General features: G+C 47.3%; 1 protein-coding gene across 1 annotated transcript; it reads right to left on the bottom strand.

Moving 5' to 3' along the window:
• Positions 1-301: 301 nt before the first annotated feature.
• On the bottom strand, positions 302-17,133 carry DRGX (dorsal root ganglia homeobox; the record flags this gene model as incomplete). Its single annotated transcript, XM_082486581.1, has 6 exons — positions 302-567; positions 10,598-10,710; positions 11,042-11,214; positions 13,817-13,918; positions 14,162-14,259; positions 17,100-17,133. The coding sequence occupies 6 exons, from the start codon at positions 17,131-17,133 to the stop codon at positions 302-304; spliced, it is 786 nt and encodes a 261-aa protein (XP_082342707.1).
• Positions 17,134-18,059: the final 926 nt, after the last annotated feature.

Genomic DNA, 18,059 nt, shown 5'->3' with positions numbered 1-18,059 from the left:
GTGCAGGAGCAAGCCAGGACCCTGGGTGTTTCGATGTCCCTGGGATGTAGAAGGGGGCTAAAAACAGTTTCGTGAACCTTTCCAAACACAGATAGTGCCAATAAATCAAGGGAATGAACCTACAGCGGCGCAAGAAAAGCGAGGGTGCGTGAAAGGTAGCCAAAGAGGCCACTCAGATTTGCCTGGTCCCTGGTGGCCCCGTGGCGTCCTGCCGGGGCACGGCCACACTGCAGTTCACCCTGCGGCAGGGCCCCAGTGGCAGGTCCCTGCCCTGAGCCGAGGGGCCGGCGCCAGTCCGGCCTCATACGCTCTTCTCTCCTTCCATGTGCTCCTTGGCCGGAGAGGGCTGCTTGTCCTGGCTGCCCTCGGGGATGGGTTTGGCAGGAGGAGTGGGGCTGCTGCTGGCGGCGGGCAGGAGGTTGGCAGACTGGAGCACAGCCTCCGAGTGCTCCCGGGCCTTCATGCGCAGCGCGGCCACGCTGGCAGTGCGGTTGCTTTGGCAGCCGTAGGTGGGCAGGAAGGAGAGGCCCATGGGGTCTGGAACGCAGCATGAGCACAGCGGGCTCCCTGGGGAAGAAGGAGACAAGGCACCATCACTGATGGAGAAGGTCATGGGAGTGTCTGACTCTTCCCTCCATGGTCAATCTGGAGAGGGCAGAGATGGGGTTGGAGTCTCGAATGGCAACAGCCCCCTCCCCTATTGACCTTTAGTGGGTACACAGACATTCTCGGGATCAGGGCTGGAAAAGCCAGATCCTACTGAGGCCCACTGTGAGAGATCTTAACACTGTGAGTTGTCCAGGGTGACAAACACAGTGAGTGAGAGCAAGCAGAGTCAGGAGCAAACAGTGACGTTTAGAACACACATGAGATTTCCCCATAAGCGAAGCTGAGCTCATCCCATGCTCTCATACCAAGCTGCTGCTCTGTGGCTACCATCAGCCTCATGTTGGAGGTGTCCCCTGCCCTCCACCCACACACTGAAGCCTAATCAATTTGGGCAGCTGCATCTGTTGGGGGAGTGTGGGTCACTTATCTACACCTGAAGGATTACTGCAGAGAGAAAGCTGAAAATATCCTGGTTATTATGCAGGAACTAATGACCTTCTCCTATCTCACTATAAGATGAAACAGGTTTTTCCTTGGCCCTGCCAACTATTGGCATCATGTCTACCTGCAGGAGTCTGTTCTACCTTTACTCACGCAATGTCTCTGCTGCTTAAGGATGACACCTCGAAGAGAACAGCCTCCAGAAGTATGCCAAGCCCACCTAAAGCTACTGCTGCTGACGTGGCTTGAGTACTATCACAAGAGATGGGCCAGACCGTCTCTTCCCTGTCATCTGAGACACATGGGCTGTTCCAAGCAGGCAATAAAACACTGGAGAGAGGATGAAATGGGTATTCCTCTCCCTTTGAGTCAAAAGTCTCCCCTGCAACCCGTTGACAGGAGGCATTCCTCACTCTACCAGCTACCTTCCTGAGCTGGACCACTTCAGGCTCTTCCTCTGCCTTATCTTTGATAACACTGGGACTTGGGCCAATTCCCAAACAAGCACACCTGGAAGTGTAGGTTGACCGCTGGGCAGGACATGCAGTCTATCCAAAAAGCCATCCCGGTACCTAGCTTAGATGAGTCTATGGAATCAAGGAGAATGTGTCAGAGGAGCAGGGAGGGAAGGCAGGGTGGGATGGCTGAGCTCCTATAATTTGCTCTCTGATGAGAAACGTTAGGTGACAGCATTTTTCCAAGGGTCTCAGAGGCCGCCCAAACTCCACATCCTCTTCTATACCCCTGGCAAAAGGCTGTCCTTTGCTGATACGCTACCTCCCAACAAGAAACAGCCCGGCTGTGCACATCCTGACACGATGCAATGTCTTCCTCTGATCTTTCCAGGCCAAGGACTTGCTTTAATTTCTGCAGTTAATATTTGAGTTAAATGGCTCATGACTAAGTGATGGAACTAATAACCTGCAGGGAGCAGGTAGTCTTTCTTTTACACTTCTGCTCTTGGTAGCAACGGGTCAGCACCCATCTGCTAGGGATGAAGGCAGACAGTTGTTTGTTTTTAGGATGTTGGCAAGACTTCTCCACAGCACTTGTCAGAGATTAGCAGCTTGCAGATACCGGTCAGGAAAAAGTACTCTTTGCATTAAAAAAAAAAAAAAAAAGAGAATCTACAAGGGACAAGTAATTGATGTAAACGGAAAGTCTTCTTTTCTCTTGTAATACTCCTCTGACAGAGCATATGACAGCAGACCAACATTTCCGTGGGTCCAGGCATTCAAATGAATTGCACAAGCAAGTTTCAGCACTTGACTAAAATCCTCCATTTTTTGCTTTTAGCACTAGGAAGCTCAATCTTGAATTCTGTGGTTGCTTTTAACAGGTCAGAAGGATAGTTTATAACAAAATCCACTCAGTAACTCAACTTACAGTTTTTGCCACCAACAACCATGCTCATAAAGTCATTTTTTTTGCCCTGTTGAATCGCAGCCGCTTCAGGGGTGCTGGATGGCCACTGATTCAACAAGAGGGAGGAGAGGAAGATGGGCACTTCAGAGTCCCTGCAGTTTTGCAGCAGGTCTTTAGCTGCAGAAGCCACACAGAGGTATGTATTTTCACTACAATTAAGCCTCACTATCTTAAGGTTCAGCTCTGAAGTGGGGGAGCACGGAGGCCTGCCTGTGCATCAGCTGTCTTTGCACTGCTGCTTTCTAACAGAAACCGAGTGAGGCTTTCGAACGTGGCTGTTCAGGTCGCAGGCTGAGGGGAGGGCTGGCCCGGCCGCGGCACCTCACGCAGGACCGAGCACGGACATTGTCTCCTTAGTGGGAGATGGGGAGAAGTGGAAAAGAGCCTTCCCCTTTTCAAAAGAGCAGGAATCAGCTCCATCCCCGAAGAATAATTTTCATTCCATTGTTAGAGAGGGATAAAATATTTATCAGTCTTCGGTACCCATCTAAGCTCTTTGCTTAATAATTAGACCTGATATCACCTAGCAGCTCTGCAACCTGAGGGTGCAGTTACCTGTGGTGGAATCTAGGCTATCTCTAGCAATAATGCACCCACAAACCATTCTTTTCATTTTCACTGAGCTTAAAACACTTGCAAAACAACAGCTCACACCTGTAAAAAATGTAAAGTAACAAGTGTGATTTGCTCCAGGGTCCAGCTAGAATACAGGAGAGTAGGATTTAGCTCTGTTTGTAGGTTGTAAGGAAGGATGAATCTTCCCTGCAATCGCCTGTGTCTGAGGGTAGTATCGAACTTTGCTGGCATGAAAGGCAAGACAAACAGTGGGAGACTCAGGAGCCCAAGGTCTCCATCTGCCCATCAGTCAGCCCACGATGGACAGAGATGTGGCTTTCACCAGGAAAGAGGTATCCACGTATAGCAGACATCAATGCGGTTTTCCATCTTATTGCAGTAACCCTGAGTCCACAGTGGGGAAGGAAGGAATCGTTCCTACTAATTTTGGATCCTCAGAGGAGATTAGGCACCTAGCTCCCATCAAAATCAGCGAGGCTTAAGCCATTATCCCTAAACCCCGATCCAGCTTCCACTAACATCTATGACAGTCTGATATTACTTTAATGGGATTTGGATCAGGTTGCTACAATACGGACAGGGTACTGTTTTCTTTCTTTCAGGAACTTACTGCCTCCTGTACACAAAATTAAAATACACAATTAGATTTCCATTAACTTACAGCAAATTCTACTGAATTGATCTGAACCTCCTTGTATTCCTATATGAGATCATACTTTAAATGCTCAGCCTGAACATAAATACTTAATGTAATAAATACAGTCTGAAATATTTGATCCACTTGGCAGTTTAATTGATCTACTACAGAGACTGACAGGAAAAATTAAATTAGTTCTGTCTTGTCTCTGCCAACGTCACATTTCAGTTGTAATGATATTTGATCTACAATTTTGGTTGCAGACCCTTTTGTGCAGTTCCAAGGTTCAGTTTCAGCTAAGAAGAGTGGGGTGGAAGCGGGGCCCATATTGATACATAACTATTTAAAACACTTATTCTGTATTTTAACTCAACCGTTTAAAGAATTTAATAGATATCCCTTCTAAAAAGCAAAATCCCAGTCGCCTTCCTCTTGCAGTATTTGTGCATATCAGCACTTGATGAGAGCAGCTGACCAGCAACCTGACATGGAGGGAATAGAGGAAAAATTCCCGTTTAAAGTCTTCACCTGTCAATGCATGCTGTTTGTTTGCAGCGAAAATATCGTGCTTGAATTAAGTATTGTTCTCATCTGATAGCAGTCACATCGGTATGCTTGAGCTCTAAATCCTCACAAACTCTGAAGTCACTTTCACAAGAGTTGGAAGGTCAACAACAACCTCGAGTTCATAGTGACATTTACCAGCGAGAGCTGATTCAAAGGGAGCTCCCTCTTGTTCTTCATACATGATGCCAACACTGTGTCTATTAAAGTCTGAGGCACAAGCAGGAAAAACAAAAGTGGCTTTATCCAAACCTTTTTGAACTCTTAATCAGGAGGTTTAGAAGAGCATCAGAGGCACGAACTTAAAGCCCGAAATGAGGAGGAACCAGATGCTCCCAATATAATTTAGGGTAGCCTCAAGGCTGCTGAAGTGCTAGATGGTTCCTCCTTCTAGTGCCTAAGCTGGTTAAGTGTGGAAGACACCCTGTGCTGCCCAGAGGCTGGAAGAGCACTTCAGAGCTGACAGAAGAGCCTAAATGTTATAATTTCACATCTCCTTGGCTATGTGCCCAATGCAAACAACAAAGAGCTGATGATCTGGCTCAGTTGCTCTAGCAGGAGCGGTTTTGTGTGAATAACACTGGAACTGGAGGATTTCATCCTCCTTTATTTGTGCCATTAGCACAGTTCCCAAAAAAATAATTCAGAAGCCAGGACCTTGCCTGTTTGGACATGAAAGCTGGCAGCAAAGCCCACAAAAGCTGGGAGAACAGAACCAGTCCTTTGAATACTGTCAGCTCAGTATTACCGCTCTTCCATTCCACATGATCTGACCCTAAATCCTGCTGACACGTGGCACTCCAAGAGGAACAGGAACCCCTGCCCAGCTAAGGTCCTCTAACCTAATCAAGATTTGTCCTGGAGGAACAAGCCAGCACCGATTTCCTTCCCATGGCTCTTAGGGCTCCTACTAGCTGCGTATTCCCTAATATTTGTGATCAAGACCAAAAAAAAAAAAAATCTACCTACGATGTAGGGCAGTGCTAGAGTTGGGGACTTGTGGTACAAGAATCAAAAAGTAATTTGCTCAAGGTCTGTGCATCTGTAGAAAACTAAAGAAATGTTTTAAATTCTCTAAAGTCACAGTGGCAGATAAACTAGGGAAAATGCCAAACAGAACCCCCTTGATCTATTCGCTATATTATGTGAGAAAAGTCAGTAAGTCCATAATCAAGAATGCCAGAAAAAATAAAGGACCCCAAGAGTTTTAATTCCCATTCTCCAGTCTTATGGTAAGCAGTGGTGCTTCAATTCAGTAAACATCAGCTCAAGGGTAAGTTCAGTCCTTGAACGCTTCTTTCTCAGCCTTGGCAATGGGAATTGCCCAATGGAATTGGGCAAATTCTCTTCATCTTTCCATAACAGAAATTGAAACGGAATGGATGGGCAGTCCTAGTTGTTGTGTTTTTTTTCCTGGATACTGCAATTAAGCCTCCCTAATATGAACAACAGCAACCACAGCAGCAACAAACCATAAAAGAGCCTAATCAATGGTGCCCTGGAACATCCACTTTGATGTGCATAATGCAATCCTGCTTCTCTGTCAGTGGTGTGGAGGTGCCGTGAAAACCAACTGAGCTATAACTTGCACAGAGCAGAGCTGTGGGTGAATTATGAAAGTAATTCCCTGGCAAGTGTAATTATTTCTCTCCTCACACGCTGCACTCATCACAGGGTCTGGGGAAATTTCAGTGTATGTAACAGACACACTCTTGGCCTCAGCCACCAGGATGGTAGAACACTTCCGCTAAAAACCGGAGATTCTTGTTTACACCCATTAATAACATCTTCTACATTAATGAATTGCATTCATGCTGTCATCCATTAAGAAGGTACTTTGAGGTCTCTCTCTGCGCAGAACGCTAGCTTCTCCTGATGACTCTATTGTTATACAGCCCATAAATAAAACAAGTATTTTCCCTTCATATTTGAGGTCTGCAATTAAATCTACTAAATGGACTGCAGATGCATGGTTTACAGTAAGTGATTCATCTTGGAAGATCATGGAAATGTCGAAGTCACCACAATGAAGTAGCATAGTTGTCAAATTAGGACAATTTCAGAGACTAACGAACACCAGAAATTTCACCTATTGTGAGGCAACCTTCTTCCCAACTATGGCCGGTGGTGAAGAACTAAAACCTGCAGTAGGAAACCCTGTATACCACAGAAATTATGATCTGATGCTAATGTTTCAAATGAAAAACTGTATTTCCTGAAAGAATAGTATGTAGTGAGGTGATGTGGCAGTTAACAGATGCTGGCTACTAAGTACAGCCTCCAAAGTGCTAAACTTCAGCAAGGGAGAGGCCTCACCTAAGGAAAGGAAAAGGTCTGTTGTATTACTGAATAGACAATATTTAGTAGAAACAGAGAAAAACTGTCCAGTGGTAATATACTCTTCTCTGGAACAGTCTATGCTCTGAATTACAGTTCTGACTGCTGTTGTATAGCCAGCCTGCTCGCTTCGCAGAACATCCTGCGGTGGTAATACCACCCCTTTGAGGGAAAAAAAATCTGAGTTTCAGAGACAGCAGGGTTCATGGGGCATAGTGCTCAGGGGGAATAGCCGCCTTCTCATTTGTCAGAGCAGATCTAGCCTCATGCTCCAATAATATCCCCCATTTACCCAGAAGTGGCACGTGTGGGGATCAGATGAGCGCTGCCTGTTGAAGAGCTGCAGAGCCACACAAAGCACAAGGCAAGCAAAGCACAGTCTTTCCAAAAGCCAAGTTGCAGGCTCGGTCCCTGCCCCATGCTAGGCTGTCCTGAGATTTCTTGTCTCTACTCGACCAACCTCACCATCGACTATTATATCCTTATACTACAAATGAGACCCAGGAAGCATATGCCCTAGACTGTTTATGCAGCCTTGGAAATCTGGGTCTGGAGCCAAGCAATCAAAGTCAGAGAAGGAGCAAGAGAGGTATTAGTTTCTTTACAGAAGACAGAGAAGTCTCAGGTGGCGGAATGAAAATGGTCCCTGAGAGCATAAAATAATTATTAATTAGTTACATCACCATCATCACTTGTTATTCACTGCATTGATTATTGATCTTAATTGTCTCCTTCTAAAGCATCAGTCAAATATTACTCACTGACACCAACAAAGTGTTGGCTCACAAGCCCAACAAAGCACGTCTTGTCTCCTCAATAGAAAAAGAAAATAACCTCAGCTTCCCAGTAGTATCCGATGCGCTGAGAGTGCCCATTTGTCTGCAGGCAGCTTTTACAGCCTTACTGAAGAACCTGATTCCCTTTACTGGCCAGAATTATTATTCTCCCAATGGTGGGAACACATATCTATTTATGGGATCCATATAGAGGAGGTGCATTTAATTTGACTTTTGCATAGAAGAAAGCGGGGCCATGCATCCATTGGTAGTGAAATGGTGCTTTGATTCTGGAGCAACTATTTTGCTTTCAAAAGCACAAAGAGTTCCTAGTAGTTTCAAAGAACTAAGTTGGCACAAGAGAGATACCAGGAAGAGCTCTTGACCATGTCACTCTTCAATAAAACATGCGATATCTTGGAAAACCTTACTACTTGCTGAATTTCTCCTTATCCAAGCAATCCAAAAATGAAGCAGCTCAGAATCTTTTACCCTGTGCTGAGTTTGATGTGATTTCACATGGCATAACATAAGGACACATAAGGACACAGACCAAAGCCCACCCAAGTATAGGGTTAGTTCTCCTTTGACAGGCCTGAAGTGTACAAATCAGCTCCTAGCTCAAAGGGGAAAATGGGAAGGGAGAGTCAAACAAACTGAATTGAGCAAGACGAAGAAGATCAAACAAAGGTTTTGTGAACACTGTGTCTCTCCCTGTCCTTTCCTTCCTTCCCACAACCATTATCTCTTTCCTCCAGAGTAACACGTGAGCTTGGTTGTGCTCTCAAATACGTTGGTTTAGATGAACCATCGTTCACCTTGTGTTTCCATACCAAAGAAAAATAAAATGTCAATCAGGCCTGTGATACTTTTGGTCCACTCAGAACCTCTAGAGATCATCCTGTTCATCGTTGCCAATTAACGAGACTGAAGCTCAATGTCTGCTGTGCGCAGCCCTTACCCCAGCCCATTGCTCTTGGAGAAACAGGGAAAGAGGAACTTGGGGAGATGAGCCAAGGAAAGAGGAGACAATACTCCATGTATAAATACCACAAGAAAGATGCTACAATTATTCCCTGCTTATATAAATGAAATTTGTCACCTTACAGAACAACAAATTCTTCCCCCTTAACCTCAAAGCCAAAATTTGATGTTACTGAGACCTAGCTGCAGAAGAAAAGATCTCCCCTCAAAGCAACAGCTCAGTCTACCAGTTCTTTCCAAGTATAACAATATGTTGACAGCTATAGGGAGCTCCACAAAGCTCCTGGTAGGTGGATATGCAGATAGGCAAATCTGTAACAGGATTTCTTAAAATCAAAATATACTGCATTATCCCAGTCCCCTTGCATGTATCAGGAGATTTCTAGTGCCAGGCAGGACATACAGACTGAGCATCTCAGCAACGAACTGCACACGCAACTGACAACATTCATCAAGAGAACATGCGTGCATCTGACAACTGGCCATCCCTACACAAATTGTAAAAAAACCTATATTTACATTTGGGACCAATTTTTCAGGGACACTGCCTCTTAGCCTGGGTAATTGACTGTCTAATAAGTATTTCTACAAGAGATTCAGGAATAGGATTTTTCCTGCCCCTAAGTTGTAAAACTGCAATCGAGCAAAAAGGAGCAAATTATTAATTTCTCAATGTAGTGGCTGAGCTGTAAAATAATAGACAAGAATATCTGAAAGTCTTCCAAATAAATAAAACTAAAAAAAAACCCTGTGGCAATTTTTTTTTTCATTTATCTTGGCGTTTGTTTATTGAGGTTATTTTTCCTAATATTTAGCTACATTTAAACATGAAACAAGTGAGGACAACGTATTGATGCATTTAATTTTGAAAATGCTTAAACACAAATTTTAAGAAAAAAAAATCCCTTACTTCCATCCAAAATTATTCACTGAACACAACCCCATTTCCACACTTTTCAATCTGCCCCGGATTACATTTACCAACGAAGAATCTTTCTGCCTGAAGAATTTCACCTATATCTACTCCAGAGAGGCTGTTCCTGCTCAATGGAAGAAGCCAAAGGTCTCTGCCCCAAGGGAGAGATCCAGGGTGGAAATCAAGAGGATTCATGCAGTCCAACAGCTGCTGCTCACTTACAGGGTTTAGGTCGACAGCCATCCTATAATTTTTAGGGTTCGGGTCACACCTGTATGGCTTTTCTCGATTCAAAATCACGAGTCCCAGCAGTAGCTGCATGGTGTGTCTGGCTTCAGCTGTTTTGGAAAGACAGGAGGGAAGGGGGAACTGGGGGCAGGGCATTGGACTTAATGCAAAACTCAGCTGTTTCAAGCATTTGCTTCAAGGAATATACCTTGGCAAGACTGATTTAACTGGAAATACTCAGGAAGAGCACGAGGTATGGCAGAGAACACAGTGAGAGGTATTAGAGGACAGCTGTGTTTGTAGTGGAGGGTCTTAGACCGGGGAACGTTCCTCACAAATTATTGCACCCCATTGGGGCATAGAGTAAATGTATGTGCCACTTTGTGCTTGGCAGTGCTATGAGGTTTTGCATCCTATAAATCTATAAATTGAATTCATCCTGCTTACACCCTTAGTCTTACAAATTGTTAGACCAGGAACAGCTAATGGATCAGCTGGTGATTTATTTTTAAAAGATGCATACTGCTGCTTTTTGGGAACTCAAAAGGATATGGACACTGGCTGTACCCCTTCCTGAAACCTGGGTCCCAGGTGATGAGGGACTACTTCGTATCCTCCCCTGTCCCCACCCACGCACTTTATTCAAGTTCTCGAAGGGGACCTCCTGTTCAAGAAGAGAAAGGTCTGGCATTGCGCGGAGATGTACTGCAAAGGAAACCGCATGCAAAGAGCGGATGAGGCATCAGTAACGGTGCCAGGTAATCTATAATGCAAAAGGATGTGTATAACTAATTTATTAGTATAAATTTGACTCTTAGAAAAAAAGCACATGCAAAGAAAACTCTAAAGGAGCAAGCCCCACCTGCCTTGCTCCTTGAGGCAGACCCTGACCTCACTAAAACTAACTGAGTAAAATGAAGGAGCGTTGCCACAAACGATGCTACGGGTTACAACAGGAGACTCACCCCTGTACCTGCAGCATCGGTCAGCGCAAGTACTGCCAATCATAACAGAAAGAAGGATTCACCTCAAGTGGGACCACGCCGCTTAGCTTGAAAGAGCCGCTCTCTGAGTTTATCCCTGAAGCCAAACAAAGTCACTTACCTTTTAGAGAGGCGACATGGGATAAAGCTTGTGCGTAGGTGGCTGTGTTGAGAAGAGTCCCCGGCAGGCAGGAAGGGAAGAAAGGTCCTGTAGGACCCACTGCTCGACTCAGGCTGATGGAGAAGAAAGAGCAGCTTCTTTACAAAACCAGAACCAGCTGATTCCAAAGACAGCATTTGTGCATGCACACAAACACGTTAGTGTCTCAGCATCCAACTAGATGGGACCCAGCCTGGTTAACATTAGCCTCCCACAGGCACCAGCATCTCCACGGGGAGCAGCGAACTGCACAAGAGACAGCTCAGCTTCTAATGATTTGGGCTGTACCTGAAGATCACACTGTGTAGGTCAAGGCTTAGCAGCAGGAAAGTCTCTATGTGTGTACATACATATGATGCATGCTTGCCCCAAAGAGAGGCAGTTGATTACACGTATTACTCTCACCTCTGCTGGATCTCCAGGCCCTCTTTTTTATTCCTGGTTTGATCTGCTGGAGAAGGGGAATTTAAATTCCTCGCAGGAGGCGCCACCTCAGCCATTGTTTCCTTAGAGCCCTCTTGGTCAGAAGCACCCCTCTCTGTTTTCCTCCATTTAGCTCTTCGATTTTGGAACCACACCTGGAGCAGGAGAGCAATCCAGGCTGAATACCATCTTTAGCCAGATACAAAGCAAGGAAATTGTTACTCTAGTGAAATCGGTCATTTAGAAGCTTGGCTAAAACTTCCTCTTATTTTGGGTCCCTGTAGTTATTCTACTTGAGGCTTAGGATTGCATTTGTATCCAGAATATTTCTGTGTCTGGAAAACAAGCCAGGAAAGTCTAAAGATATTTAAAAGGCATGTTAAAAATAAATAAAGAATGAAAAAGTTTTGATGTTACTGTGCCAGTTAGCAAAATATTTAAACGTGTGCTTGCTTTTATGCACATGGTTAATTCTCACTGATTTCTATGCTTTAACACATCTAAAAGCCTTTTGGATAGAGATCGACTTAACCACATATCTAAGCACTCTAACAAAACCGTATATGTCTTCAAACGAGCTGCTGCTAGAATCAGAGAGGTCAGAAACGAAAAGGTATGTATTAGGCCACTTATCCAGCTCATTTCCTGGAGAGGACTGGTACTTGCTGTCATTCCTCTGATATATTTCTCCAGTCTGCATTTAGAGGACTCAAAAGAGGACTGATTTTGGAAGACCATTCTGTTTACAGTTTAATACACACCAGTTTCCAAAACTTATTTTTTTCCCCTGTAATGCAATACAAATATTCATATGCTTTATTTTACCCCCCAACTTTTAATCCAAACGCTTTTTTTTCTTCCATTCACCTTGCAGCTGATGCTCTGAAAGCACCTTATTTGAGGTGGAAAATGCCAAGCCTTTCTTGAGGTCAGGAAATCCACATTTTAATACATGACTTCAAGTATAGGCGAGATTGTTATTATTATTATTCTCTTCCTACAACTCCATTTTAGTTAGCTGCCTTTTAATTGCATGTATCAGCAAACGTTGAATAATGATTTTATCTATATTCTAAATTTAGAGCAGTTAAATGCAAAGCAAAATGCAGACACTTTCTTGCGTCTTAATTGAATGAAGGTCACAGCTATAACAACATTTAATTGAGCTATTTTTCATTATCATATTTTAATGACTTTGCACTGACAGTTCGCCTGCTTCTGAGGAAAGAGCATGATGAAGTCGTTTATTTCCCTATTTAGTTATTGTTTGACAACATCATCTTCGATTAAGACTCCGCTTTATAGCACATTAATCATATTTGAATGAGCAAGGGGTATAAATGTAAACATATCTCCCATCCTCTGTGTTTCCCCGTGTCCCTGCATGAAAGCAGGCTAAACAAATGCTTGCATCTATTGTCTGTTTGCATAATAGCCAACAACAAGGCTAAACACCAGTCCTCAGCAATCTAATTGTCACCACCCCTATCTCACCCTTGCACCTTTCAGGAAGAAGTTATGATCTTCCACTTCTGAATGCTCAATAATTGTCCCATTTATCTCAATTTGCAGTTCAGTCTTTAGGCGCCAATAGCCAAAATGGCATTTTTTATTGTTTTTTTTTAAACCAGTACCTACAATGCTGTGGCAAAAGGAGATTTTCATTTCCAAATAATAATCAGTTTAATTTGCCCGCATATGACCAATGATTCATGTTCAGATTTAATAATCAGGATCGCATAATCTGATTATAGGAGAAATAATTTGTTTACAATCCCCAATTTACTGCGGTGAATTCCATTATCTCTCTTCAGCCATTGGGTTTTAAGAGATACTAACATGACCCTAGGGAACAAAAGGCAAGCTATTATATTTCCTACAATTAGATCTTTGCATAGTCTTAACCCCGAGCACCTAAATGAAAAAAAAAAAAAAAAATACAAAAACAGCGTGCAGAAAAGCCCCATAAATAAAATTAATACATAATCGTATTCAAAAAACGGCCTGTAACTCTGTGGTGGATGCCTGCAGAGTTACAGGGATCCATCTCTGACAACTGCAGGACTGCTGTTCTTAGCAGAGCCTGCACACACACAAAGTTAACCCCTGGATACGGAAAGACAAACACCTGGATCAAAAAAAAAAGGGGGGGGGGGAAAGATCAGGAGAAGGAAGGAAGAAGAAAGGGAAGCGGTGGGAAAGAGTAGGGGTGGAAAAAGGGTAATCAAAGCCAATGGTATTTATTGGATCATATTAAAGGTGCGGGAATTGCTCTGCAGGATCTTCAGCTGTCTAAATTAAGTGTTTAGAAAGAAGGCGAAAGGGAGAAAAGTTGAAGAAGTGCAGAAGATTTCTTCCTGGCAGCTGGGCTCCCTGCAGCTGACTAACCCCATTGCTTGACAGTGGTCATAGCTGCTTTGGAGAATCACGTCTCAGCTCTTTTCTCCACACACACCCCCTCCAAAAGCAAGGAAATGGATGTGCATTGATGTAATTTAGTACCTTGGAGACGCGGACAAATTAGTGTAGAACATTATCACTAGTTAATTATGAATGACCGATTAATCAACCTAATCTAATATTCCACATTATGTTGATGTTATTAAAGTGCATCATGAAAATGACAGATCGTCTTCATTTGCGTTCTTTGGCCAAATGTGCACTCTGCAGTCATGATGTCAAAAAAAAAAAAAGGAAAAAAAAAAAAGTTTGCCAGTTTGAATACCCGAGAATTAAATAATTCCCCCGAATGTTTACCTGCACCCTGGCTTCCGTGAGGTTGATTTTCATAGCCAGCTCTTCCCTAGTGAACACATCGGGGTAGTGGGTTTGTGCGAAAACGGCTTCCAGTGCCTCGAGCTGGTGGAGGGGAGGAGAGCAAACATCTGTCAGGGGCAGGGCACAGCTGGGAGCGCGGGCCTGGCCGGCGAGCTGCCGCCTGGGGGGCGTCCGTCCAGCTGCCCCTGGGAGGTTCCAGCGAGGGATGGGGACAGCGGGGCCGCCCGAGGCAGCAGGGCGGGCAGAGCAGGCAGGAGCAGGCAGGGAGCAGGCAAGGGGCAATCGGAGTGCGGGTCAGGGGGGCAGCGAGGAGCAGGCTCCTACCTGCTGCAGGGTGAAGGTGGTGCGGTTGCGGCGCTGCTTCCTCCGCAGGAACCCGTCGTCGAAGTCGCCGGCGGAGTGACCTCCGAAGGGGGCCGCGCCTGCGGGCGGAGAGCCGCGTTAAGGGCCCGCGGGGCGCGGAACCGCAGCCCCCGCCGCGTCCCGCCGAAGGGAGGGAGGGCAAAGGGCCGGGGGCCGGGGCCAGCCCGGCGGGACCGGCGGCTCGGAGCCGTTCGGGAGCGGGACGGAGCGGGGGGAGAGTGCTGCCCCACCGCCGCGGGGCCCCGAGCAGCTCGGCCGGCCTCGGCAGCACCGCGGGAGCCCCGCTGGGCTTGGGGGGGAGGGGGAGGGGGTGTTCTGCCGGCACTTGGGGGTCCTGCCGACCTGAACTCACCCGGGAGCGGGTGAGGGGCAGCCCGCCCCGGGAAAGGGTCTTTTTCGGGCCTTTTGTGTTTTAAAAGGACGAAGAGCCGAGGCTTTGACCCAGGCGTGGCGACGGCAGCTTGACCTCGTAAAGCCCTGCCTGGCTGCCGGGAGAGCAAGGGGAAGCCCCCGTGCCTGGAAAGAGCAGGACTGGGGCCACTGGCAGTTTTCACACTCCGAGCAGCGGGCTAGCCGCCCCTCCGTGTGCTCGCCCTCGCCCCGGCGGCAAACAGAGAACACGGGCCCGCGGCTTCGTACAGCGCCGAGCACCGGAGGCGGCCGTAGCGCTGGTGGGGTTCGGCCACGGCAGCGGGGCTGGAGGAGGGAGCCCCTGCCCTTCCCCGACGGGGATGGTCGAGAGGCCTGAGGGGGAGACTGGGGCACCGGGAGTTTGTCCCCGGTCAGAGGCCGGGAGAGAGCAGGCAGTCCGCCGGGATGCAAACCACCTTGCGTGGAGCAGCCCCCGGCCTCCGCGGCTCCCCCAGTCACACATCACCGCTGCCCTGGCTGAAATGCTTCGCTCCCTTTCTGTTCGCTGACAAAACAGAGTAAAAATAAAACCAAAACCAACAACAACAAAAATTAAAAAGCACCAAGAAAACAACAACAACAACAAAACACACAACCCAAACGAACAAAACAAACCCCCAAAACCTAAACACCAAACCCTCAAGGAACACAACAGTACCCAAACCCACAGAAGCGTTGCTGAATGTCTCCAGGACCCTACTCGCATATCTGCCCGGTGGACCCCCCCCCGGGCCGGGCCGACCTTGCCTCGGGGCACAGGGGCTGGGGGTCGCCGCTCATCTTGCGGCATCATTTGGAAGATAAACACGGACGGCTCTCTGAGGCCCCGGGAGATGCTCATCACAGAATAAAATACTGTCCTGATGACCCCAGAGCCCGATCACTTCCCTCCGGCACAGTCGGGCCTCCGCGGGTGCCCAAACCCACCGAAAACGCTGGCCAAAAAAGGCTTTTCTGTTGCCGCTTCTTCCGTTTGGTGAATGGGGGGGGATGTTGGATGGGGGGTGTATTTTTTTTTTTTTTTTTTACTTGGGATGCTCTACGCTGTTTTCACCCTTTGGGAGGGCAGACCGGCCACCCCTTCACCCCGCTGCTGCCCACACCGGGAGAACGACGGGTCGGCCCCGGTGTGGTGCCCTCCGCCCGCAGCCCCCGGCGCCGGGGGAGGCTGCGACCCGCGGGGACCGCTCCCCGGCTCGGGCCGCCAAAACCAGGCACCGGCCCCAAACTGTCACCGGAGAAACAAACAAACAAACAAGAACACATTTCCAAAGCTGTCCTGCCAAAAACTAGCGAACAAAGCCGCCCCAGCGCCCGGCGGCACAGGCGGGGGCGGCCGGGCAGGCTGGCGGGGCGCGGGGGGACCCCAAGCACTGCCCGCCCGGCAGAGGACAACTTTGGGGAGCGAATTTTCCAGCCGGCTTGAGCCCTCTGGCCCTAGGAGCTGAAAGGGGGGGATGGATGACCTTTCCTCGGAGGAGGATGAAACCGCTGGACCACCTCTTCCTGGCAGCGCTACAGCGGGGAAAGCCCCTTGCTCGCCGGGTGATGCCCATGCAAGGACCGGGGGGGGGGGGGGGGGGGGGGCGGTCAGGGGGATTTTACGGGGACGGGCCGCTTCTCTCGCCGTGCAATGCCCGGGCACGGCAGGACAGCCCGCCCGGAGCTGAAGTTGCGCGGCCGGTGCTCCGGGGATGCTCCCTGCACGACGAGGGCTGGCCGGAGGGAGCGGGTGCGGAGGGCTCTGAGCATATGGGGGGGGGGTCACACGGGGAAATCCCGAAGGCTGACATATTTTTAAAAAAGGAAACAAATAAACAACAACAACAACAAAAATAAACAAAACCCTCTGATAAATAACACAAAGAAAAAAAATCTTCCTAAATACTTATTTTCCGCTTTTTTTTTTCCAGTCGTGCCCCGTCTTTCCCCATCCTCCCGCAGAATGTTTGTAAAATATCATTAAAGATTTATGCGGTCCCTTTGGCTGGAGGGAGGAGGCGTGACCACGTCCTGAAAGTGTCCCGATTACAGCCATGACACCAACATCTGTGCTGGGAGGGGAGAAAAGCATCTCTTTCGTAGCCTGAGGCTCAACCGCGGGATCGCTATCCACAGAGGGGAGGCAGGTGGCAAAATGACGGGGGTGGGGGTGTAAAAACAAGGCCTTTCCAACAGGAATCAAATTAAAAAAAAAAAAAAATAACAAAACCACAACGTGCAATCCTTCTTTCCATCCTGTGACAAGAGAGGAAAGCCGGGCGCGAGGAAGGGGGAATAGGGTTGTGTTTTCTCAAGGCAAAAGATGATGCGCTTTTATATTTATCTGTCTCTATAGATCTGAATCTTATCTCACCACATATCTGTACCCCGACAGTCTTGGAGCAGGTCAGACCACAGTTTGTCCCTCTATCCCCAGCGCACCCCACCACCCACCCCCCCAAAGTTCAGCTCTTGTACTCACACGTCTCTGTGCGACAACACTCACCCTCTAGCTGCGGGGGGCAGTGGAAGTAGAACATGGCCCTGCGGCTGGGCGGGCTCCCGCTGCCCGCCGCTGCGGGGCCGGCCGGGGCCGGGGCCAGCCCGCGGGGCGCGGGGCTTCCGCGCACCCCCCGCACCCACGCACCGGCACCAGCTCCCCAGCCGGACACCGCCGCGCACCGCCGAGGTGTCTCCTGCCGACCTGAAGACAGAGAGAGAGGGAAAGAACAGAATAGGTGAATAACTAGAAGAAAGCACCTAGAGAAACTCATTGATAATCCTAGATCCCATCCCAGAGGAAGCGGAGAAAGTAGTGTCTAACCCTGTGCAACGAACTGAAAAAGCCAAAGGCAGAAAACTCCGTGGTAGGTGCACAGTAATCAGAACCAGTCAAACTTTGTTGCTTCTCGTTGGTATCGTGTCGTCCTTTCGCCCCCTCCCCCCCACGAATAGCAGGTTATCTATCTCTTGTTCTTCTATCCATCCATCTATCCATCCATCCATCTATCCATCCATCCATCTATCCATCCATCCATCTATCTATACATTCATTCATCTATCTATCCATCTGTCCATCCACCTATACATTCATTCATTCATCCATCCATCCATCCATCTATCTATCTAATTATCTCAAAGATTCCTTTTCAGAGCAAATAATTGCGTAAAGAAAAAGAAATATTTCTAGCTAAGGATGAACTGTTAAAAAAAAAAATCTAAATTATTCTGCCTAAATGAAACAGCAATAAAATCTAAAAGCTGTCTTCTTTTTAAAGCATCCAACGGGTTGGAAACCAAAGTCCTCGGCAAGAAAAAAAAAATCAAATTTATATGCAGTCATATAAAAAAAATCCAGAAGGCAAATAGAAATAGTAATCCATACCTAAACCGAACAGAAGTAAAAATCACCAGTAAGGTTTGGGGGTATTTTGCACGGGAATAAGGCGCTGTGAGTTGTTGGCTG

This window comes from Vanellus vanellus, assembly GCF_965231255.1.
Source record: "Vanellus vanellus genome assembly, chromosome: 7".
Classification (NCBI taxonomy): domain Eukaryota; kingdom Metazoa; phylum Chordata; class Aves; order Charadriiformes; family Charadriidae; genus Vanellus; species Vanellus vanellus.
Note: the sequence above shows the minus strand (reverse complement) of the source record. Positions and strands in the feature narration are given on the sequence as shown.